The sequence below is a fragment of the Python bivittatus genome, unplaced genomic scaffold (genome assembly GCF_059951505.1).
Source record: "Python bivittatus isolate LINGU-HERP-01145 unplaced genomic scaffold, Pbiv_v1 ctg000070_np1212, whole genome shotgun sequence".
Lineage (NCBI taxonomy): Eukaryota > Metazoa > Chordata > Lepidosauria > Squamata > Pythonidae > Python > Python bivittatus.
In genome coordinates, this window is record NW_028277034.1 from 22,355,010 (window position 1) to 22,381,312 (window position 26,303).

The window sequence follows — 26,303 nt, forward strand, 5'->3', positions numbered from 1 at the left end:
CCTATAACTCCTATTAATCTAGACCTATAAGCATTTCCAGAGATTATAAATATAAACAATGCACCCCAAGGTATGAATACCTAATTTTAAAAAGTAATATAAAACACTACTAACTTATTGGGCTCTTTTATACCCTGGAATCAAGAAGTGAAGTTCAGATCCTTCATCAGAGCCAATAACAAGGTTTTTGCAATCTATTAATGGACAGCCCAAGAGTATTATTTTTCTCAATGTTAGTAAAATGCAACATAAAACTTTAAATAAAATTTTATTTACTTATATACAGTAAGAGACAATAAATAAATACTTTTTGCCTCTTCAACCAATTTCACTTAAGGACACAAGGTTAAACAAAATATGCAGTCTAGTAAATAAGGCCAAGTATTTACAAACACACTACTGTAATACTGCAAAATACTTGTAGCATGAGTTCATTATATCCACTCCAAAATCAATTAAAAACTTGTGTTTAATTAAGCTCTTTTCAAGATGCCATGTCAAAAATACAGGTCTTGGTGCAAATTTTTAGATGCGTAAGACAGCAAGCATGCAAAACATATAACATGATAGTAAAACAAAAAAAAAACATTGTAAGAAAATTACTTAAAACCATATTTATTACATCCATGTATTTACAACTATATAACATAATTATTTGTTTATATCTAGACAAGTTTCTTCCATTTGATAGTGCTAACTAGAATGTTTTTAAACTCATTCTAGAGCAACCTGTAAGTGTATAACATATACTTAATACAATCTTAATAAAGATTTTAGATCAGTGTTTTTCAAACTTGGCAACTTTAAGATGTGTGGACTTGAATTCCCAGAATTCCCATCCCGCATGCTGAATTCTGGGAGCTGAATTCCACAATCTTAAAGTTGCCAAGTTTGAAAACACTGTTTTAGATTACTGAATCTACAAGGCCAACCTGAACAAATTAGCTTTACTGTTTTATATACTGATCATGCCCATTTTTTTTTAAGAACAATTTCAAGACACTACTCCCAACTAAAGACTTTACTTATTAGTTCTATAAAGATTCTGGTATATTTAAGTTGACTAGAAGAAGAAAGAAAATCAGAATTTGAATCCTATTTAAATCCCTTCCCCATCCCAAATTTCAACGTATTTTTTTCCCTTAATCAAGTAGTGTTCTCTATTCATTTACTGTAGTAATTCTATGCCAGTGATTTTTTTTCAGCTGTATACATTATGTGTTCCATATTATTTTTGTTACTACTTTAATTCAATATTGATTTATGTATATATTATAGCACTAAAACTATGTTCTATATGCATGGTTAATTTCATCAAATGACAAATGCATATTCTTTCACTTTAGTCAAGAGATTTAAAGTGAATCCCAACCACTTGTCTTACTTATTTTAGTATTTCTTCAACCAATTGACACTACTGGAAAAAATGTGCTTCCAAGATAAGAAAAAAAGGTAGCAAATAATGTCCAAGAAAATCCCCTAAGGTATTTGAGCAAAGAGAGTTTTAAATTTTATCTATTGGCTTTTCTGGTTGAACAGAGAAATCCTCATTCTCTGCTGCAGAATCACACAAATCAGCAGCTATTGGGTCAGAAGGCATTGTTGGAGTCATGGTATGTCCAAATCCTTGGTAGTGACCCACGGGTGATGATGGTACAGAAGCAGCAGCAGAAATTGGGTCTTGGCTGGATGTTGACAACAAACTTGTGTGTTCATTTTGTTCATGATCCTCACCAAAAAACATTTTCCTTGGCTGGCCAAACACAGTCCTCCCTAAAGACAAGAAATTTTAAAAGAAATCCTCATAGCTCTACCACTGCAGTTAATTAAACATGATAAAAGAACTTTAAAATATACTAACTGAACAGCTAAAGTAGTTATGTTTAACTAATTATTTGCTAAAGGTATATTTTCTCATTTCTCACTTACCAACGTTGCGAACTTGTTCTGTTACATCTGCCCTGATATCTGAAATATCCCACATTGCAAGAAATGAATCAAAGCATGATCCTTCTTCAGCTTCTTGCACATAAGGCTTGTAGGAAAAACTATAGTGATGAGCAATCGCAGCAAAGAACATTTCAATACAGATGATAAAATCCTAAGGGGGAAAAAAAATTATTCCTATTCACTCCATAATTAAGCCACTTCAAACTTCAGGAATTTCTACTCTAATGACCATTTTTATATAAACCATCTTTAGATTGACATGCTTTTCGCCAAATATAATCAGTTGAAAAAACAATTTAGACTGACAAGGGTATGAGGGCATGACCAACTAAGATGGGGGCACAACTGCCATTACTTTTTCTTGAACGACTTTCTGAGTGAAATTCCAACTTGAGAAAGAGTTCCACTGAAGACCAGCAAAAAACTAGAAGGGGAGAATCCAATGCCCAATTCTCTTTCAAGGTTGTAAACCTGTCCCTACTCTTAGAACACAGAAGCTATTAGTTTCTGATTTGGGGGACAATGTCCCAAGGGCCATAATATAATACCCAAGAAATATTCCAAATTATGATGTTACACTTGTTCCATGGGGTTACCTTGAACACAGATTAGAAATCTCATCTATTACAGAACACAACTAGCCTGACTGTTGAATGGGTATTTAAATGGAAACAAATAATACTGGTTCTGGAGCACTGCAATGATTGCCTAAGATCTGCCAGGCCCAGTTTAAGATATCAGCATTAATCCATAAAGCCTGCATGGTTTAGGACTCACATACTTATAAAACTGCCTTCCCTGGACACTTGGATCAATCAGCTGCAGAGGCCCAATTTGTGATCCTACAAGTTAATTTGGCTTACAGTGGGGTGAACAGGAATTGGCCTTCTCAACAGGAGCATCCCAATTACTGAATCTCTTACAGGGGAAATTAAGCTGCCCCCCCCCCTCAACTATCTTTTAGGAGAGAACTAAAAATGTGCCTGTTTAGCAAGACATTTGTAAAATAACTATTACTGCAGGACTAAACTATTTCAGAATGCCTGCTCTTTCTATTTATTGTTTTTATTAAATAGTTACTTTTATTTAAGATTATTTTTATCATTTTTTCTAACCACTGTGGGCTCCTTTGGAAGATCAGCATCACTTATAAAAGCTATGCAGGTACACCATCCATTTTTCTTTTCATATGCTCTCATGCTAGACAGTTTATGTTGTAATTTTTATTGGTCTGGGTCTCATACTAGAAGCCTTAAGACTGTTTCCCGTTAAGGGGCAGGCTTATACAGCTTTAGATGTTATATTAGCTACTGTCCAATAGGACCAGGTTTGTCTTTATTACAGCGTTCTGGCGTACTGCAGTGAACAGGGATGCTGAGGCACATTTTAAATTTTTGAGGGAAACACAGCAACACTGAACGCCGGTATTGTCTAAGGGAGCCATGAGAAAATTACTAAGACACTAACAGTGTCATGAACCAATAAAGTTTAGGAACCTCTGCCTTATTGATACAGGTGTAGGTATTAAAAACCCATTAAAACCCATTGAAAATATATAGAATGTATGATACTTATATCATACATTACATCTTATATCGAGTCCCAAATAAGGTCGAAACCACTCGGTAGGTAAAGTAACATCTTTTCCCTCGGTAGGGAAAATTTGATTCAGTTCGTGACCAATTCGGTTCGCAACCAGAGTCGTGGAACGAATTAAGTTCGTGAACTGAGGTACCACTGTACAAGCTTGAAAGAAATTTACCTCCTTATACCCAGCTCCGATGAGTAGGAGAGCTTATGCAATGTAAGGGAATAAAATATTATGATTAAAAAGCTGTTTCAACTTACTTGCAAACCAGTTGCTACAGCTTCAACACTCTGCCATTCCCATGTGTGCTTTTCAGAGATAATACCAACTTTCACCAATATTGCAATAAGTACAGCTTGCCTGTTTTAAAAAGATGAAATTATCAAACAAGATTGGTTATCACATCTAAAACTATATTGTCATATAAAAAATTCTGGCATGACACAGTACATATATTTTCAAGTTAAAAAAATGAATACATATAATAAAGTTTGGAAGACTAAGATAAAAAAAACCAGTAGTGGAAGAAGTAAGAATTGTAGTAATTTGGTTCAAATGTATACAGAGAATGTGCGTTCACCAAAATAACAAAACTTTATTTAAGTCAAACTACATGTTGGACTTTAAAAAATGACCAGAAAATGTGGAGCTTACATGTCAACATGATTTCAGCATGAAATCACAGTGTGCACCCTGAGAAACATAAAATAAAATTTTGTATTTAAAAAAAATCTCAGAAATTACATTTCTTAGCAAAATGATGGAGGAAAAATTATTTATACACATGCCCAAAAGTATTAGTACCCCTCCACATTTTCTCAAAGAATCCAATTTTCAGTGACATAAGGTGAAACTGACACAAGTAAATACCATTTATTTCTGTCAGATTCAACTTATGTCACAGCAAATTGGAATTCTTTGACAAAAAGTGGAGGGGTATTAGTATTTTTGGCCACCTCTGTACTGCCAGTAAGATAGGTATCTATTTACATTTTAATTTATGTAACAGAACTTACAAAAAATCTTTTGTTTAGTTAAAGGTTTTAAAGGTTTGTCACTTACCAGAAAGAAACAAAAACCACCATCTTCACACAGAGAAATTTTCCTACAGGTCGGATTGGGTTCAGCTCTTCCCGTAGTACTTTATAAAATAACACAAGGCAATACATGGCAAACTAAAACAGAGGGGTAACAATGCTTATCTGCCACTTCATATTTGGACTGTTTTTATTCTTTATACCATAACATTTCAGAATTTATCAAGCCAATGTATTATCCCATGTTCCTTAGCATATCCAAAAAAAGGACTGCTACATTATTCTAGCATGATGATTGAAATCTTTCTTATTTAAAAACTTTACACTTCTTTTTTCAGAACTTCAGGCATTTATCAGAACATTTATTCTAGACAAACGTCTCTAATTCTTCTCTAAATATATACTGTATGCAGGAACATGATCTAAGAGAGATAAAGAAGACTAAATGCTATTCCACACAGAATCACGATCACATACAGTATCATTACCACCGATCTCCTTTCATAAATCTCTCAGACTTGCATGCAATCCCGCAAACATTCATTTATTTATTTATAAAATTTGTATGCCGCCCATCTCCCCCAGACATTAAACATCATGAACTTAAATATTATGAAATGTTAAATCTAATTCTAGATTTATCTGCTTAAGAAAATACATATGACTTCTTGCATTTTTCAGATTTATTATTTTTGTACTTGCATAATTTTCTTATCAAGAATCTGAATTTAAAATAATAGGTGCAAAAACTTATTTAACCTCAATGTAAACAGAAATAATATCAATGTTTCACCACTTACAAGCTGGGATATATTGTTGAAAAATACCAAGTAGGTCCAGGCATTTTTGAAACTAAAATTTCCTTCATCATAGACACCAATCAATTCACAGATTCTGAAAGAATTGAACACAAATTATTTCACAGAAACTCATGGATTACAGCTGCAATAGAAGTTATACTTGTGGACTTAGATTACCATATACGATATATAAATTCTAAACAAATAAGATAGGACAAGATACAAATAGATCCAGTGACCAGAACTTTCTATTATAATTCAACAAACTCATTTTTATAGTTAAAAGCAGTATTAGAAAACATCTATATAAATCCCTTTATTGAAGTCATATGCTGGGTACAATTTATTAATAAAGATAATACATGGTAAAGGTGGAGGAAACCAAGATATTTCAGATCAAATTAAAAATATACTTAAAAGAAACCTTAAAGCTTTCATATTAAATTGCATTTGTAATTAATTACTACAAATATTAAAATAATTTAACTCCTTAATAAAATATAGTACTGTGCAAAAGTTTTAGGCAGGTGTGAAAAAATGCTGTAAAGTAAGAATGCTTTCAAAAATACAGTGGTGCCTCGGTTCACGAACTTAATTCGTTCCGCGACTCTGGTCGCAAACCGAATTGGTCCTGAACCGAATCAAATTTTCCCATAAGGTTCAATGTAAATACGGTTAATCCGTTCTGACCCCTCCAAATTTGGTCGCCAACCGATTTTTGGTCGCGACCCGAGTCAAATTTCCCCGTAAGGTTCAATGTAAATACGGTTAATCCGTTCTGAACCATATGTATTTTATTTTTAAACCACAAAAACATGAAACAAAGTACAGTACAGCACAGTATGAAGAGAGAGGACGCTGACCTTGCTCGAGGCGACTTCTGGCGTGGGGGACAGGAAGGTGGGTGAGGAGGCAGTTATTGTTTGGAGGGAGAGTCCTCCTCCAAAAGGACATCGGGGAGATCTCCTTCAAGGGTGTCCTCTCTTCTTTGTCTCTTAGCTGCACGCTCAGTTCTGGGGAAAAATCTGTCTAAAGTCAGTTGTTTTTTCCTGCGCTGCATAACCCTCTGGAAATGAATGACCACGTTATCATTCATCAGATTCAGCACTCTGTTCGTTACAGTTATGTTGGGGTGGTGCTTCTCAAAGAAATCCTGGCACTCATTCCATTTTTCCATGATGGATTTAATCACATCACTGCTAACCTCCTCCCTGTCTTCCTCTTCCTCAGTGGAATGCTCCTCACCAAGCGCTTTCTGCTGCTCACTCTGGAGTTCTGCAAGTTCTGCCATGGTCAGCTCCTCCTTATGGTCCTCAACAAGCTCCTCTATGTCTGCACCAACAACCAGACTCATATTCTTGCACATGGACACAATCTCCTCCACTACCTCTGCATCAGACCCTTCACCGTCACGTTCAGTGACACATTCTGGCCACAGTTTCCTCCAGGCTGAGTTTAAGGTCCGGTAGGTGACATCTTCCCAGACTTTGTCAATGAGGCTGATGCAGTGGAGGACATTGAAATGTTTCTTCCAGAATTCTTTCAGGGTCAAGGATGTTTCTTCAGTGACATTAAAACACTTGGTGAAGAGCGCCTTTGTGTACAGCTTCTTAAAGTTGCAGATCACTTGCTGGTCCATGGGCTGCAGAAGAGGTGTCGTGTTGGGGGGGAGGAACTTGACCTTTATAAAGTCATACTCAGTGTCCATATCATCCACCAAGGCTGGAGGGTGTGCCAGGGCATTGTCCATCAGAAGAAGGCACCTTTCAGGCAGTTAGTTGTCAGAAAGATATTTTTTAACGTTGGGTGCAAATACCTCGTGCAGCCATTCCATGAACAATTGCCTTGTGACCCAAGCTCTCGCATTGGCCCTCCACATGACAGGCAGTCTGGCCTTGTTTACATTGTGTTCCTTGAATGCACGAGGGGTCTGGGAATGGTACACCAGTAGTGGCTTAATCTTCAGCTCGCCGCTTGCGTTCGCACACAGCAAAAGGGTCAATCTGTCCTTCATGGGCTTGTGCCCTGGCAGTGCCTTTTCCTCTTGCGTGATATAGGTTCTCTTTGGCATCTTCTTCCAGAAGAGCCCTGTTTCATCACAGTTGAACACTTGCTGAGCGACGTATCCTTCCGCCTTCATGAATTCCTCAAATTCTTTCTTGTAGGCTTCTGCAGCAGCCTTGTCAGAACTGGAAGCCTCACCATGTCTTGCCACACTGTGGATGCCACTTCTCTTGCAGAATTTTTCAAACCAGCCTCTGCTGGCTTTAAATTCTTCACTTGCTGTGCTTGTAGAGGGGTTTTTTCGCAGTAAATCACTGTGCAATTTCCTGGCTTTTTCACAGATCATAGCTTCACTAACGCTATCACCTGCCAGCTGTTTCTCATTCAGCCACACTAACAAAAGTTTTCCCACCTCTTCCAGCACTTGTGTCCTCTGCTTGGTTAATGTCGTTACTCCTTTTGCCATATCAACTCCTTTGATGGCATCTTTATTCTTCAAAATAGTCGAGATTGTCGACTTCACCATCTTGTACTCCGAGCCCAGATCAGTCACACGAATGCCACGATAGTGCTTTTCCACAATTTCCTTCTTCAATTCCATGGTTATTTTCTTCAAACCCTTATTCTGACCAAGCTTGCTCTGCACCTTTTTCGGAGCCATGCTAACAAGCACACCAAAAAGCTTCTCTGGCTGTTTGCCACCGCGATCTCGCCTACAGGAAGCCACAACCACGTGTCAGCAGGGAAAATGGCCGCAGATCCTGTTTGTAACCCGATGCGGAGTTAGCGAACGGAGGCAAAATTTTGCGGCCAAAGCTGTTCATGAACCAAATTGTTCGTGAACAGGAGCATTCGTGAACCGAGGTACCACTGTATATATTGTAATTGTTCATGTTTATCAATTTACAAAATGCAAAGTGAGCGAACAGAAGAAAAACCCAAATCAATATTTGGTGTGACTACCCTTTGGCTTCAAACCAGCATCAATTCTTACACTTGCACACTTTGTACACTTGCACAAAGTCAGGGATCTTATAGGATTAGAGTCAGGTGTATGATTAACCAATTATACCAAGCATGTGTAATGATCATCAATTTCATATGTAGGTTGAAACACAGTCATTAACTGAAACAGAAACAGCTGTGTAGGAGCCTTAAAATTGGGTGAGGAACAGCCAAGCTCTGGTACTAAGGTGAGGTTGTGGAAGACAGTTTCATACCACAGGTCATACACCATGGCAAGACTGAGCACAGCAACAAGACACAAGGGAGTTAGACTGCATCAGCAAGGTCTCTCCCAGGCAAACATTTCAAAGCAGACTGGGGTTTCAAGATGTGCTGTTCAAGCTCTTTTGAAAAAGCACAAAGAAATGGGCAACATTGAGGACCAAAGACGCAGCGGTTGGTCGAGGAAACTTAATGCAGCAGATGAAAGACACATCATGCTTACTTCCTTTCGACATCGCAAGATGTCCAGCAGTGCCATCAGCACAGAATTAGTGGAAACCAGTGGGACCCAGGTACATCCATCTACTGTCGGGAGAAGTCTGGCCAGAAGTGGTCTTCATGGAATAACTGCGGCCAAAAAGCCATACCTCCAACATGGAAACAAGGCTAAGTGACTCAACTATGCATGAAAACATAGGAACTGGGGTGCAGAAAAATGGCAGCAGGTGCTCTGGACTGATGAGTCAAATTTGAAATATTTGGCCTTAGCAGGAGGTAGTTTGTTCACCGAAGGGCTGGAGTGTCTGCAGGCAACAGTGAAGCATGGTGGAGGTTCCTTGCAAGTTTGGGGCTGCATTTCTGCAAACTTGCAAGTCAGGATCAATGGTGCCCTCAATGCTGAGAAATACAGGCAGATACTGATCCATCATGCCATACCATCAGGGAGGCATGTGATTGGCCCCAAATTTATTCTGCAGCAGGACAACCCCAAACATACAGCCAATGTCATTAAGAACTCTCTTCTGTGTAAAGAAGAACAAGGAGTCCTGGAACTGATAGTTTGGACCCTATAGAGCCCTGATCTCAACATCATCGAGTCTGTCTGGGATTACATGAAGAGACAGAAGGATTTGAGGCAGCCTACATCCACAGGAGATCTGTGGTTAGTTCTCCAAGATGTTTGGAATAACCTACCTGCCGAGTTCCTTCAAAAACTCTGTACAAGTGTACCTAGAAGAATTGATGCTGTTGTGAAGGCAAAGGGTGGTCACACCAAATATTGATTTGGGTTTCTCTTCTGTTCACTCACTTTGCATTTTGTAAATTGATCAACATAAACAATTACAATACATATTTTTGAAAGCATTCTTACTTTACAGCATTTTTTCACACCTGCCTAAAACTTTTGCACAGTACTGTATATTTATTGAAATCAACAGAATTGAGCAGAGAACAGTGCAATTCATATGAGAAAGAGATGCAAAACCCATCTTTGGTTACACATGAGATCCACAAATTTAGACTGAACAACTAACAACTGTTTTTAGACCTCAAAGCAAGTGTATCCCTTTCACATCTGCCAAAAATGTAATCCTATAGCCAAACACTAGTGAACAAATATTCTTTTAAAAAAAAATTTCTTCCAGGTCATGGGAATGCTAAAATTCCTATATAAAAGAAAGATTGGCACTACTTTGTTTCAAACAATATATCCTTGTGTTGTAAATAGTTTTTAAAAATGTAAACCATGAGATGAAACAAAAGACCCTAGAAACTTTCTCAAATGGTTCCTGCTGGTAACATTAAAACTGTATTTGTGATCCTTGATTTTTATCTTCAGTTTTATTCGCAGATAACATAATCTTTACATAATCTTTATCATCAAGTAGGTCAACTGATAACCTTGTCTGTGTAATAAGAAAATATCAAAAGAAAATGGACTATCACTGTGCTTGTAAAAAAGACCATACTCTACAATTCTATTATTGTTTCTTACATTAAATGCAATAAATCCACAATAATTCCTATTCATGCTTACTAAAAATATTAAAGTAACCCAGACATTTCTCTATCATGTTGCTATCAGAATTTAACTAATTTATTAATTTCAAAGAAGCATTCTAAAGATTAAATCCATATAGATGCAAAAGTAGCCATAATGGTCCTGCCCACACAACACAGTATTAGGTAAGTATATTGTGTGAATACAACAATCAGGTAGGAAAAGGTTAGTTTTAAGTAAAAACAGTCCTAAATTAAAGCACTCTCACCTGGTCAGCTATATTGTACAAACACAACAACCACTCAAAAATTAGAATGTTATCCCTCACTCATCATTCAGCAAATGATCAACCTGTTCCATTTACCACCAGAGCACTAGTAACTTGCCCTTTAATATGGTAGAGGTAGCATGTAAAATATCTGTCTCTGATTTGATTCTATATAGTTTATCTCTATAAATTCTGGAGAGCTCGCTACTGGGGCAAGTAAAAAAAGAACCTGATCAACTGCCAGTGACTAGACCCCAACTACTTTCTTAATTAAAAAGAAGAAGAAAAAGGACTTCATTATAGCGTTTTTGTGTGGTTGTGTTTTTAACACTAGCAGCACAGGCTAGGATTTCTGTTTTTTTAATTTCCCACTCCTGAATTGGGAATGAACTTTGAACAAACTACCATCCTGGATTGATAAAAGGTGGATCCGAACTGAAAATCCAACTGCAATGGAGGTTAGGTGGCTCTTGCATAGCCCTAAATTCAAGCCTTAAATAAGCTGGCAAGTTTTCCTTTAAGGCTACAAGAAAAACGCTGCTAAATACTTTTGCCAAAAAGAATTTAAGAAGGGGTCAACAACCTATTTAAAAAATAGTCAAACTCTTATGATATTTCACCAATCATATTCACATGATCTCACAGAATTTTGCCAGTTTTAAGATTTGATGGGATTTTACTTATCTGCATAGCTGTGTATCGCATTAACAATTTTTGGTTTAAGACTCTAAGGTCACCACAGTTACCAGTAGGAGAGAGACCAATCGATGTAAACACTACATTCTAAGACCAAAATGTTTCTTGTATTATTTTATACTTACAAAGCAGTAATAGTAGTGAATGGTCTGACAACTGTGTACTGTAGAACACCAAGCTTGCACCTAAATAACAACACTCTACAGAAAAAGCACAGAAAGAATTCAAGCAGTTAAACACAGCAAAATAAGCAACACTACTGCAAATGTTAGAATCTGGAATATTGCAACTACCTATATGATTGGACGGCAAGAGCTAGAGAAAGGGATCAATACAATAAAAATATCAGAACAAATAGCAAGAACAATCCAAGTTATACACTGTTTAAAAAAAATCAAACTGTACCTAAAATAACGTTGTTAGTATTCCTTGCTGAATTTTTATTCATGTTTAGCTCTGTCCAAGTTAACAAGATCCAATAAAATAATAATCAGTTCAGAATATCTTCCCATCCCAGAAATATAAATGTTGCTTTTCAAAAGCCCTGTTATTATTCTCTCAGCCATTTATATGTCAGGAAATATGCTATTCTTTCAATAATTAGTCATTATTCTAATTACCAGCAAGCACTTGTCAACTAATAGTTCTCAATCTATTCTTCTAATATTTTTTCCCAATATATTTTTGCCTTCTTGCAGGTCCACCATGTAAAAGAAGTAAACATCAGTAGATTGTCAATCTTTATCAATACATGGATAGTTTTTAGTGTACTTTTTAAATATCTTTTCTTTCAGTGAAAGACTTAGGGTATATTTAGGACTCCCCCTACTCTAGCTACTTTGAGTGTTACGGGCTTCATTCACAATATGCTAAGCTATAATGATAGTTCATACTAACAAAAAGGAAACAAACTATAATATTATAGAGTAGAAATTATTTATTGGTAAAATTATTTCTGGGTAATGCCATATAAGACAATGAGTATGTGCTAATGTTTCACTAGCCATGCTAGAACAGAAAAGCAATATTAGGCTTTAAAATATAAGACCGTGGGTACTGGCTGAATATCAGTCATAAGGGCCAGATCATATAATAAATCTGGGGAATGTCAGTATCCTTCCATAATGTAACATATATATGCAGAATTATTAAAGATAATAAATATTAATAAGCATCAAAATAATTCAGATAGGAAGAAACTATCATCTACATGGTGACTGGTTGTAACCATTCTGCTCCACAGCTCCTTTTTATATATAGGGAGAGAGAGAGAGAGAGAGGGAGGGAGGGATGACTTATGTTGCCAAGGTGAGTTCCAGCTCCGTTCCAGAGTTCCTTCACCTGGAAGTTATTTCACCAAACTACAATATTGTTTGCTGTTCTATATAAACTAATCCACAATTAGAATCTCATCTATGGTTTGTAAACCATAGCTATAGACCACTGTCTTGGCTGAACTCTCCTCCCTCCCTTCAGCTATACATTGGCTTTAGCATGTAAGTTATAGCTTCCATTAGAATTCCATGTTATGTTAAAACTTGAAAGACCTGTCTTAGTTAACAAAGTAGAAGACTAAGTTAGGATCTATTAAAAATAGGAAGCCAACATAAAGACTAGTCTAGACATAATAGAAAACTCTAGCTTAGATCTTTTCACTAAAACTAGCATAAAACAAGAAGAACTAGGTTGGGGAAAGAACAGAAACAAGTTAGTAGGAAAAATTCCCAGCATGTAAAACAATTTCCAGCCATTTCAAAACCTTTATCATAGAGGACAGTTAAAGGAGACATTGATGCACTTGACTCAAGAACACAATTTGTCTCCAGATTTTATTTGATTGCTTTACTATTCCAAGAGAAACAAAACAAGACAGAAAAAGAAGGGGGAAAGAACAATTAAAAAAAGAGAGACACAAAGACAATTAAAAGAAAAAAAGAAAACAAAAACATAGCTTGTTACATGTAGAAAATCATTCAGACTTATTTTTAAATACATAATTAAACCTTGACTACGGAGAATATTGAACTAATTCATAAAGAGAATAACGATCCAGATTGTAAATCTGTGGTTACGCTGTCTTTCCAAAATTGAAAAGTATTCTATTTTGCTGCACCCTGTGCTCAATATATCCATAATTCTTTATATAGTAGTAAGTTTCAAGGTTGTGATTTATAATTCAAAAGTACAATCACATATGTAAGCCATACTGATCTTTGTAACGATACCAAACCAAAATAGGGCAATAGTGGGATAAGGCCATATCACTGGAGTAATTGCCCTTTCACCCACGACAGCCAACTTTCAGGGGTATCTACTAAATATGAAAAAGAATCTTTTGTTAAATTAGTATCATCCTAATATCATAAGAAACATACTTAATATTCTTTAAGGCCTTTAGTCAATGGTTTGCTAACATGGAATATTACAAGTCTTTGTTGCAGAGGTCTTGCAAATAACTAATATCCATATTAGCAATTTTTAACTGTTTACAAAAAATAATACTGTAGACTTATACTAATCCAAAACACATTCCAATATGGATAATGTTCAGAAATTTTAGATGTTGCTAAATTTTATTGGAAGTGTTAATACAAGAATATTGACTACTTGCTATTGTCTACACAGCCAAGATTTTGCCTGTTATTTTATATTCTGCCATGCCTATTCAATTAAAAGGAGTCTTCATTGGAAAAACAGCTTGTTATAGTATCAAAACATTTACACACCAAACATAAGAAAAAATTCTGCTTATTCTATTCCTTCTCAAGGCAGGTTACTATGTCCTGTCATTGCAAGGATACATTGCTCTTCACTCTTGCTTTACTATACAATACTAGAAGAAAATAGCCCCATAGCCTTTCGACACAAATGGAACAGAAACTTCTGAGTAAGCAGTTATGAACTCTAAGTAATATAGCATATTGAAACAACTCTTAACTCGATAAAAGCAAAATCAATAGAACTACATTGCACAAAAAGTCTTTAAAGATTTCTGATTTCGGATTACTGAAATAGTCCTCGGGAAAAGCAAAGAGAATATGATTTACTGAGAAATCAATATTTGCCTAAATTATTTAGGACAATGAAGTGTGTTATTTAAAAATTTTATTGAAATCTGGTTTCTTAACAACTCAGAAGGAGGGAAATATTTGAATACATTAATTTAAGAGGCAAGTTCTAGTACAAAATGTGAAAACAACATTGAAGAAATATATGATGCACTTACTCTCCCATAGCCCAGGGTGGACAGCAACATAATGGTGGCAGATGTCGCTGTTGATCTTTGGCTTCTATGATTAACACCAAATTTGGATACCGGTTGGTAAGATAATTTGAAAGAAATACCATGAAGTTATAGATGACATATGCTTCATAGCATTCTCTACAAGTATCCACATATATTGCAATGTTGGGATATTTCAGTGCTATCCACTACAAGGAAAAAGAACAAGCAAATAAACACTATTACTCAAAATCATTTTACACTGAGATTCCATCCTAAACATAATATATCTCAAAACTGCATATAAACATTTAATAACAAAAAGCTTTTAAAATTGGTCTTCAAATGGTAGAGTACCAAATATAAGCAACAAAAGTCAACACCTCATTATATGGACATGTGCATATTTACACTCAGTTGCATGGCATGCGTTCCCCTAACATTCCATACTGTAGAAGCAATTCATCTACACGTACCTTTTCATTCACCTCTCCTTCAGCTTTCTTCAGATGAGCTCAACAGAAATAACTCTACTCTAGCATGTCTATTACATTTTTACAAAAAGTAAAATTAACTTTTTGTAAAAATGTAAAATTTATTTTATAAAACTTATGAAAAATCAACAACATGAAAAGTGACAATTCAAGAATTTTCTATGTCAAATAAATTGCACAACCTGACAGGCTAGAAAAGAAAACCACTTACACTGTCTAAACTGTAAATTGGCACCATCCATAGAATCCTGTAAATAACAAAAACATGTTTGCAATAAATTAAAGTGTATGCATTGCTGTAGTGAAGCATGACCAGCTATAACACTTACAAAAACTTACCTTATTATTGGTTTCTGTAATTCTGGTTGAGTATAATGAACTAAATGTTGTAGTATCCCCCAAAGAGATATTGGTATTGTCATCAATAAAAAGATGCCAGCAATAAACCATGCTTTGGTATGAACTCCGACCTTAAAAAACAGACCCACATACACATTAAAAGGAGAGCATAGGCACAATAATAGATTAAAAAACAATGATCCTATATGGATAAAGGAGTCTGTGATCTTACCAGTACAACTAACTCTCTGAAATAGTCCGTCTGTTTTTAGTAGGCTTCTTATTTCACGGACAAAATATGCATTACAAATGTTATTTCCTTACAAATTGTGATTAAAACAAACATTTAAATATACATAGATCCCAACCACTAATCACAACTGCAATAATTTCAATTACATCCAAATATCTACAATACGTACATTTTCCATCAAGATTTAAGCTACCCACAATGCAATTCACAGCATAGCACGTTTAACATTCCTAGCAGTACATCATTTAATAGGCGGCTTATTATATAATATATATTGTACACTACGTACAATACATATTATCTCATATTACCAGTAAAGCTTGGAAAAGAAAAGGCATGATGCAAACAAACAGGAAATATGATATAGCTGGAAGACAGAACACTGTAGTGACTATTTTGAGTGTGCTCTTAGGTATTCATCTTACTATTCATTTATGGCCAACACACGGAAGAATTCCTTATATCATATGAACAATTCCAAGCCGAGAGGAAAAGCAGAAACATTTTAGCAAATTTCTTCATGCACAACTTTATGACAGATCTAAGAAAACAAAGGAGTATCAAATCCAAGATTAAAGTTCCAGATTATGAATAAATTACTTCAGGTCCAGAATGATCATTAATTGGTAGGGTATTCTTCACAAACTCTGAAAGTTACAAGCCATCCATAGGTATGAAATGTATTTCCAGGTACTTGTTTCCCATAGCAGTAATAGGAATAAACACAAGAAAGAGGAAAAGATAGAAATGTCTGGTGGATCAGGCAGTTACTAATGCGTGTGGGGCAGACAGATATATTGAGTTTCTTTTATCGATTAACCAACTGCTATTCAATCTAAATAAGCAATGATGAATAGCTGCAGGGAAAGTCATGTCTCACACAATTACATTTTTCATCAGGTAATTATAAAAAAGGTAATTAACAGGTAGTGCCTAGAGTTGGGACTGGTAATATGTGGTCCAGATCTTCTTGAATTCCTATGAGAGTGGTTGTTATGGCTAATAGCAAGAGATGCTGGAAATTTCTGTCCAACAATATGAGTAACACCACAGGTTACCCACCCCTTACCTAGACAATAAACCCCAGAGCAAACAGAACAGTAAATAATGCTGGAGATGGTAACAGAAAAACACAGCATTACATACATGATTTCAGGAGTAACTGGAAATTAGAATTTCTGGTGTCTCCTTTTCTTTAAATTAAGGATTTCATCCCCTCCCCCCCATTCATGAGAAAATATTTTCTGGATATTATTTTAAGTGTTGGGGAAGATGTATACCACTCAAATGTATATTTTTTTCCATGAACTACTTAGGGACACAATATTCTGTCTGTCTACATATCTAATTCAAGCTTGTGATCAGATGTTCTGAGTCCTCAAGACAGAATGTAAAAAATACATGAATACAATGTCCCATTGGGTGAATATGACAATAACCAGAGAAGCATGTTTTATGCCTTTTCTTTACACCTCAGTAATGTAAACATCAGGTAGAAAATAAAAAAATGTTTGCCTTGCAAAAACTCTTTTGTTTTTTTTAACTTATATCAGAGTTTTCCCAACAGTTCCAGATGAAGTGTGTAAAAAGAAGGTCCTGTTTCTATAACAGTGTTCAGCAAACCGGCTTTGTACAAAAAGACCATTATGGTGAAACTGTGCTTTACTCTATATAAGAGGTATAAGCTATGTGGGCCAAAGGTTGTGTGCAATCCACCAGCATTCTTTTGCAACCTCCAGAACTCTCTCTGTATAAGCAGGACCAAAATGTGGCGGGTTGTTTTTTTTTTGTTTTTTTTTGCATTTTGGAGGTTTAAGGCACCAAATGGATGCCTCATGCCTTATAGCTTACACCCAAAATCCTGAGTCTCTAAAAAATGTAGAAAAATGTAGCTCTTGTCACGCTACTCAAGGCCTTTCAGCCTTTAGCCGGCAGAAACTGCAAAACCACATTTCTACCGTTCTTCATACTTCAGATGCAGAAACTGCAAAACCATATTCTACATTAACTAAGTTTTTTTTTAAGTTTTAGGCAAAAGTCTTTCCAACAACACAAATTAAATCTCAGAATGTCCAATCTATTACTGAACTGCAGGATTTTCATAATACCTTGCTGACTGTGAAACAGCTTACTTTCAGCAAAGCTATCAAATGTACCGCTTCCTGATCTAAACCACAAAAATCCAGACAATGACCAAAGGATAGCAAAGAAACTTTGATGTCACCTAATGGTCGTCCGGACTTTTGCGGCCAAATCTGGTTACCCCTAAACAAAGGTCAGCACAACTTGTGTCCTGAATGCTTCAAGACTTTGGAACTGACCGTTTGGATAGGCGTGTAGGAAGCCTGCACAAGTTTTTAGGATGTTTTTTAAAGTCAAACCGGAAGAGGCTTGCCAAACAAGTTCCCCAACAATGCCATTAGAAAACAGGCTGCTCAAAACAACTCTTTCCCCGCGGAAAGCTGCCTCCCAGACCCCGATGCCCTTCAGATGGGTCGGAATAGGGGGCTGTAATCAAGCCTGGAGGACGCCAGATGGAAAGAGCCCCGTCACTACTGTACTGCGCACTTGGAGAAATAACCGGGGGGCGGGGGGACTGCGGCGAAGAGGGAATCCCCCTTCCCCGTCGAAGCCCACGAGGACCCACCCATGCAGAGGGAACAGGGGAGGAAGGCTTCCGTCCTGCCCTCGCAGATCCGTGGACGGGGCTGACTCATCCTACGGCAGCGCTGGGAGAAGGGGAGGAAGCCGAGCGCCCCTCCACCGGCCTCGCCCGCGCGGCGCCCTCCCTCACGCACCTCCAGCTTCTGCAGCTCCCAGATGCAGAGCGGCACGGCCACCAGCAACCCCACGAGGTACACCGTGGCCACCAGCGGCCGGATCCAGCGCCGCCAGTTCCCGCAGGTGCACGGCATGGCGCAGTCTGCGCAGCCCAGGGGGACAGAGAGAGCGGCTCCCGACCCTCAACGCCGCCTCGGTACGGTCGAGAGCGGCCGTCGGCTCAAGAACCGGCCAAGAAGGCCCCACAGCTGCATCGCCGCGGGCTGCCCCCAGCGCCGCCCATCCGCCGCCATCCGCCGCCCTCCTTCTTCAGCGCAACTGCCCCGCACAAACAAAGCAGGCCGCCCTTCCCCGCCCTTCCCCGCCCTTCCCTCTGCACCGACTCCGGCTCCCACTCCCCCGGCGCGGAAACTTGCACAGGCTCCCCCCTCTCCCCCCAGCAGCGCAGCAGAAGACAGCGCGCAGAAGTACTTCCGGCACCTTGAGATAAACAACCCTTCCTCGACCGCAGCCAGGGCATCATTGGCTGGCCTCAGGTCATGTGATGGTCACGTGGTGCCTCTTGGCGATCCCCATACTTTTCAACGTAGGTGCGTACGATGGAAGTAAAGTTAGTGTCACGTGTAGGAATAAGGAAGGCTTGCCTGAAAGAAGTTGATTTCCGCTCAATTCCTCCCCTCCACAACAATACCTATTACCGTTTGGGCCGATCTGCGCGATGTAATAGCTTTACCTGCTTTCTTTTATTATTACTTTCTTTTATTATTACTGGGATTGATGCAGTCCTATGTACCTTCACAGTTTGATAAATTTAATCATTCCACAATGAATGAATGTCATTTAGGATGTGACATATTATTGTACGAATGATGAATATGCTTTTCTCCATCCCTTTCTAAGTTTGCCTGCCTTAACGTTTTGCATCTCTTGATGGATCCCACCACCTACATCCAGCCACAAATTTCTCAGTCTTTCCTGTTTCCCCATTCCCTCTTCCTTCCTGGATTGGTTTTGTGATCCGATCCTCATTAATTCTGTCTATATGACCAAGCCATCTCATCATACTTCTTTTGTGGGCCATGTATTTTGTGTTCATTCACACACCTTCAATCCTGATCCTGACTCTTCCTGTTTTGTATACTCATCACTACATTCAGCCTGTTAAGTTTCCTGACATTCCCAGCTCTCACTTCCATACAAAAAACACATTCATTTCTCACAAGAAATAACTATGCTACCTTTGTATGACATTTGCAACTCTTGAAATATCTCCATTTTCTGCCAAGGTTCATATACTTCCTCTATTTTCCCACCATTTATATACAACATGCAGTTGTTTAGTGAATTTTCTCTCTCAAACACAGCTCTATTGGTCTTTTATATATTAATTTTCAGCTGTATAGTCCTTGCTACCTGTTTATTTCTGTAAATATTGGTGTTCTTAACCAACAACTGGGCTTCATCTGTGTACAAAAATATAATATATATATGTATATGTATATACACATATATATATATCCTAATTCCTAGCTAACAAACCTCTAACATTACAAACATTCTTTAAATATATATCCATTAATACATTAAACAACTAGGTGCTGCATATCTTTATTCTTAGACATACTCTAGTTCCATGTTATACTAGTCCTATTGCATTAGCAATCACCTTTCAACACCAAATATTCCATAATTCAAGCCTATTTACTTTTTCATATCCTTAATTAATAAATATACAATAACATTTCTTTCTTATATTCATGCATTTCCCAGTAACTTGCTGAAGAGCAAAAATCTGTTCTGCACGTAGCTTGCTCAACATAACTCTGCATTGCACTTCCCAAATTTTGCACATTGTCACTTTTGATCAGAATTCTGCACGTTGAACAAATTAATCCCCCTTTAATTCACTTTAGCTGACTTTTAATTGGTATAGGTGAACAGTAATGGGATTTTTCCAATAATTAGACAGAGATGCAGTATTCACATACACATTAAACAAGTCACACAATCACTACATAAGCAGACCAAATATTTTAATATTTCTTTATTTGCAACTTTACCAGGTTTGGATTTTGTTTTGTTTTGTTTTTCTACATTTCCACATGACAGTACTTTCTTGTAATTGTTTCTTCCCCCCACACCATAATATTTATACACAGAACAGCTGGTTTCAGATACTTTGTATACAATCAACTATTTGGGGATTTTCCAGATACAAACCAAATCAGAGCTGTGATTGAAAGTTGTCTTTTGTTATTATCCTTTGAATTTATCCCATACAGCAGGCAGCACCTGTCATGTCCTTACTCCTTTTAGCAGGGTATGTGTGCCTGTGTGTGATCTGGTGAAATTTTGGAGTGAAGCATAAGACATTTAATGAGCATGCTCCGCAGACAAAGGCATTTGATATCTAACTGCTGTTGGACAAAGAATGAGCTATGGAAGAAATTGCCCTAGAAATTGGTGGACTCATTGGTGGACTGGTGCTGTTACAGTGGTGGTGATGGGTTATAAGTATCTGGTTGCCTGTGTCTCCTTGACGCAACCTCCACAGCCCTAAACCAGTTTTGTTTTATTTTGTTTTGTTTCAGCTTTGACTGAGTGGAATGAGTGGAGGTTTTAGTGAGATAGAAAAAGACAGAGGGATTCCTTCACCTTGCTTTTCAAATCAGCCACCTCCCAAATAATATTTCTCCCCCTCAAAAATAAACTCCCCTCCCCCCCCCATAAGTCCTGTTTCCTTATTTGGTAGAATTTATTATTCAGATCGATCTTGGCAGCCATCTAGTGGACATCCGCCTTTGTAGAGTCCAGTAGGCTCTGAATCCCTCTCTTTCCATGGCTGAAACGCAGAAAAATCAAATCATGTCAAGCGTTTGTTTTTGCCAAACCACAACCAACCTGAAATAGCTCAACAGAACTTCCAGGAGTAATGTTTTGAATCGAAAAACAAATCCATTTTTCGTTTCATGTACACCCCTAGTTTATAGCACTCATTTCAGTTTCACTGATTGTTATATCACTATCATTCCCATACAGCTCTCTAAATTAGTCGTTCACCATTTCCTCATTTCTGTTTCATCCCAAATCATGTCATCACTTTTAATCTTAATTCCATTCACCTTGCTGGATGCTCCTTTTAACCTACTTCCAAAGCATGTTTTTATCTCCATCAAAATTGTTCTGCATTTTCTCTTCCTCTTTTAATCTCAGTTGTTCCTTGTTTCCCTTAATTACTTTTTTGCAACTGTTTATTATTAATAATAATAACAATAATAATAGTTTGAGAGATTGTTGGGAGGATGGGAAGATAACAAAAGGAAATTGGGCATGAACAATCAAAAGACAGAAGGGAGCCCATTGTTAGTTTATTTTATAAACAGCAATTCAGTCCAGATGGCAAGAAACCTGGGAATTGTTGGAAAGGTACTTTGGATATACAAAACCAAGGGCTACTTAGACTAGAGAGAATCCATATTTGAATGGAAGGGAACTTTTTTTGCCCAGGAAATACTTTTTTCTGGTGATCAATATAGATGTTGGGCTTAATGATCCATACACTGAATATTCAAGTCTAATGAAATGTGTACAGTCCATTTGAGTGTACAGGTCCATGGAAAGTGTAAGAGTATGCCACAAACCAGGAGAAGCTCAAAGTATAACTGATAGATGACAGGACATGAACTTCCATGACCAAGAGCTGCCCAAGAACAGCTAAACTCCTCCCTAATTTGACTTCTAAACTGTAACAATATTCCATTACAAGAATGATGAAATACAGCTGGTCAGAGTCTAATACTTTCAAGTTATAACATAGAAAATAAAAAGAGTTCTGCACATCTGTGTCTGTGTGTATGTACACATAGAGTATAAAAGGGTCTCTAATCTATACCTTGCGTTTTATTTGTTGCTTTTTGTCTGCTACTTCTCTCACTGTCTTTTCTATACTGGGATTCTATTCTGGAATCAATGAGACAACTTTTGCTATCTGATTACTAATTTATATAATCTGCCTGCTTACATTAGGTCAGAAAATTGTGTTGCTCAGTTATGTGTATCTTTAGTTGTGCTGGAATTGAGAAATGTATTAAAGAGACAGCTATATTGAGCTGTGACTCAACAAACCTGTGTAATTGTTGGATTGTACACTGTTGCTTTCTGTGGTGATTGTGCCAAAGCACTTGTGAGGGAGGGAAAAGTGGTTTTCCCCTTCCAATATGAAGAAGCATTTCAATTTATTCAGACTCTTACTTAATGAAGTCCCATAAATGAGGGTTGGAAATTCTTGGTGTTTCCAAGATTCTCTGTCCCAAAATTAGCACTAAAGGTACCTAACTGAAATACAGGTAATTTTTGTTTCTTTGATCTTACCCAACTGTGTGAGGCTGGCATTTATAAACATATTACAAAATATATTTCTCTTATCCTCATTTTTTCCAGCAAAGATTCTTTTTATACATTTTTTCATATACAGTATGTTTCATAATTCCCCCAAACATTCTTTTTCATAATCCCCTACAATGTATCTCAGTATAATTCTGTGATTACTTGATTTTACTTCTGTGATTACTTGATAACTTTATTCTTTTCACTGTGTTCTGAAAACAGTAAGATGGTGTGCTGCAAAGCAAAGTTCCAGCCTCCAGCATCATGTTTATTTCTAAGAACACCTCTGGGCCCCAAACAGATCCTGTAAGTAAATGATAGAAGAGACCACTTTTAAGAGACCTAGCTACACAGTATGAGTGGATGATATACATTTCCCAAAACTCCTTTTTTACAGATAAATAGTAAGGTTGTGCAAAGCTATAAAGTGATGCTTCACATCAGTAATGCTTCAAACAAAGGACTCCTTTGAAGTTGCTTCAAAAAATTATATACACTCTGCTTCAAAAGAGGAAAACAAACCTGCCACCTTGCCTTGCTTCACATTGCTTCTAGAGGCTTTTTTAGCATGTCCAGTGGCTGGCCTTTTGCTTGCTGGAGGTATGCTCGATAGTTTTGCAAAGAGAAATTGTATTATTGCTGTACCTTGACAAGGCAAAAAGCTTTGTCCCAGAGGCACAGCTGCTTTGACAGGCCTAATAAACTTGACAGGGAGTTCTGGTACATGTGTTATCACATAATAGTTTGTTTTCTATGCACTGTGAGACACTGTCATTGTTCTGATTCAGAAGTTTAGCTTATATCTGGTTCCATACAAGAGAACAGAATACACCCATTTCTATAAATATTATCTGAAAAGAGTATCTTGACATTAAAATCAAAGTTTGTGTTGTCTAGCACAATTTTCCTGGGTTCATGACAGCTTCTTTCCCTGAAGTTGGCTTTAGTCATGTATTAAACTATGAATTTGTTCTAAAAAAAAACCCACATAGGATTTGTTTTGATGAGTTGCCAGGCTGTCATTCAAGTCTGTGTATTCCAAGTCTGTTTAGTAGATGATAGCCTTTTCTCCCTATTCCAGAAATATGTCTGCTTTGTAAGAGTCTCTGTGATCTCTATAACTGTCACTTGGAAAAACTGGAGACATTTTACTCTCATTATTACTAACCTGCCTGGACTTCTACTCATACATTCCTGATATAATAAAGTATTGTCTCTATTTTCTTGATACAGCATTGTCTTGAGTTGGTTTATTTAACTGAAATACAAGGATACAAATTATATTATGTAGTCAGAGGTCCAGGGGCTGTACAACACAGAAATTCTGGCAATAAAACAATAAAATATAAATAAGTCACATGCAGGAAGCTCTTTATAGGGCTAATCTGTCATTCCACTGACTTTTAAAATGTTCAGAGAATGAACACAAATGCTCAGGTGTTCAATGAGCCTATTTTGGAGTCTGCCCACAATGTGCTCCAAGGAAGCATTGGTCCAATTTTGTGGAGTACTCTCCAAAGTTTCATCATATAAGCCTGGCGGCCATGGATAAATGACATACCAACTATTTGCTGAAACACAATAAATCTTGACTACAATCTTGAGAACTGTGTAGTTGACTAAAAGAAAAATGTCACCTATTGTTTCACCGCACAGTAGATATGATTGGGTATGTACATATACATGTGTATGTATTTCCATTTTTTCTTTTTACAAAAACAAGAATTGTCTGGCACAGTTTTTAAGTAATATAAAATCCATTATATATTGATACAACAAAATATCTATCATTACTTGGGTAATTATGCCCTTAGAAAAGAGATTGCAGTATGAAAATAAAATATCAACAGTTATTACTACTCTATTTCTTTTCCCTTCCCCAGTGAGGGGTGTTTATATATGCTTCTATCTTTTGGATATTTAACTTATATGCAGAGTACATCATGAGAAATGCCAGGCTGGAAGAATCACAAGTTAGAATTAAGATTGCAGGGAGAAACATCAACAACCTCAGATATGCAGACAAAACCACCCTAATGGCAGAAAATGAAGAAGAACTCAAGAGCCTCTTGATGAGGGTGAAAGAGGAGAGTGCAAAAGCTGACTTGAAGCTCAACATTAAAAAAACTAAGATCATGGCATCTGGACTCATTAATTCCTGGCAAATAGAAGGGGTAGAAGCAGTAACAGACTTCATTTATTTGGGTTCCAAGATCACCGCAGATGGGGACTGCAGCCATGAAATTAAAAGACTCTTGCTCCTTGGGAGGAAAGCTATGGAAAACCTAGACAGCATATTAAAAAGCAGAGACATCACCTTGCCGACAAAGATCCGCATAATCAAAGCTATGGTTTTTCCAGTAGCAATGTATGGCTGTGAGAGCTGGGCCATAAAGAAGGCTGAGCGCCAAAGAATTGATGCCTTTGAACTGTGGTGCTGGAGAAGACTCTTAAGAGTCCCCTGGACTGCTAGGAGGTCAAACCAGTAAATCTTAAAGGAAATGAACCCTGACTGCTCATTAGAAGGGTTGATAATGAAGCTCAAGCTCAGATACTTTGGTCACTTAATGCAAAGAGAGGACTCTTTGGAAAAGACCCTGATGCTGGGAAAGATTGAAGACAAGAGGAGAAGGGGACGGCAGAGGATGAGATGGTTAGATAGCATCACTGAAGCAATGAGCATGAAACTGAGCAAACTCAGGGAGGCAGTGAAGGACAGGAAGGCCTGGCGCGATATGGTTCATGGGGTCATGAAAAATCGGACACGACTTAACGACCGAACAACAACAACAACAATCTTTTGGATAATACTCCATGCATCTGGACAATATATATTTGTTAGTCTTTAAGATGTCACCAGACTCTGTTATCTTTTCTGCATTAGACTAATACAGTTATCCCACTAAGGAGTTTCTGGAGAAAAGCAATGGGAGAAAGCGGGTGTCCTTATTTCAGCACTTGAAAATGCCATAAAAGTTTCTGGCTGGCCATCAGACAGACCTTTATTTTAATCCAGCAGGATTGTTTGTGTCATATGTAAACTTTGGTATAATGTCAATCTCTGTTCTGTTTCTTCTGGTTTTTGTAGACCACCATAAATAAGCTGATAGACATTGCTACATGCATGTAAATCCTTCATTATTGTGGCTGCATTTACCAATCAGCTCAAATCATCACAGGGTTAGTCCAAATAGGATTCAAAATCTGCCACTGGTGGCTAATCTGCACAGGATGATAGCATCGTAAAAGGTACTACAAAGTCAACTTTCCTGTTATTTACTCCAAACTTACAATATTGAGTAGGGCCTGTGGGGAATGTGAAGGAATCATCTAGCCCTTTCTTGTTACATATTGTAATAAAGGGAAGACAGGAGGTGACACCCATGAAGACTATTATACCCACCAAGGGCATATGTGTCACTCCAACTGAAGTACACACCCATAGTACTGGAGCTTTAGTGGGTCATCTCTTACCCTTTCCTTTGGTTTTCCATCTATCCTGATACATTGCTTCTGTAAAACTGACAAGCAATT

The 26,303-nt window shown here is 37.3% G+C and overlaps 1 protein-coding gene across 4 annotated transcripts; it reads right to left on the reverse strand.

The window, feature by feature from the left end:
- Positions 1 to 249: 249 nt before the first annotated feature.
- TMEM184C (transmembrane protein 184C) lies at positions 250 to 18,912 on the reverse strand. 4 transcript variants are annotated; one of them, XM_088132784.1, is made up of 10 exons: positions 18,864 to 18,912; positions 15,350 to 15,480; positions 15,222 to 15,258; positions 14,520 to 14,725; positions 11,419 to 11,493; positions 5,376 to 5,469; positions 4,601 to 4,713; positions 3,799 to 3,898; positions 1,930 to 2,101; positions 250 to 1,773 (listed from the first exon to the last, which is right to left on the reverse strand). In XM_088132784.1, exons 2-10 carry the CDS (start codon positions 15,430 to 15,432, stop codon positions 1,505 to 1,507), a joined length of 1,149 nt encoding a protein of 382 aa, XP_087988910.1. In that variant the 5' UTR covers positions 15,433 to 15,480; positions 18,864 to 18,912; the 3' UTR covers positions 250 to 1,504. The 4 variants fall into 4 exon arrangements, with proteins under 4 accessions (XP_087988910.1, XP_007426480.2, XP_087988909.1 ...); XM_007426418.3 differs by lacking the exon at positions 18,864 to 18,912 and adding an exon at positions 18,401 to 18,810; XM_088132783.1 differs by lacking the exon at positions 18,864 to 18,912 and adding an exon at positions 16,028 to 18,808.
- Between the last annotated feature and the right edge of the window lie 7,391 nt (positions 18,913 to 26,303).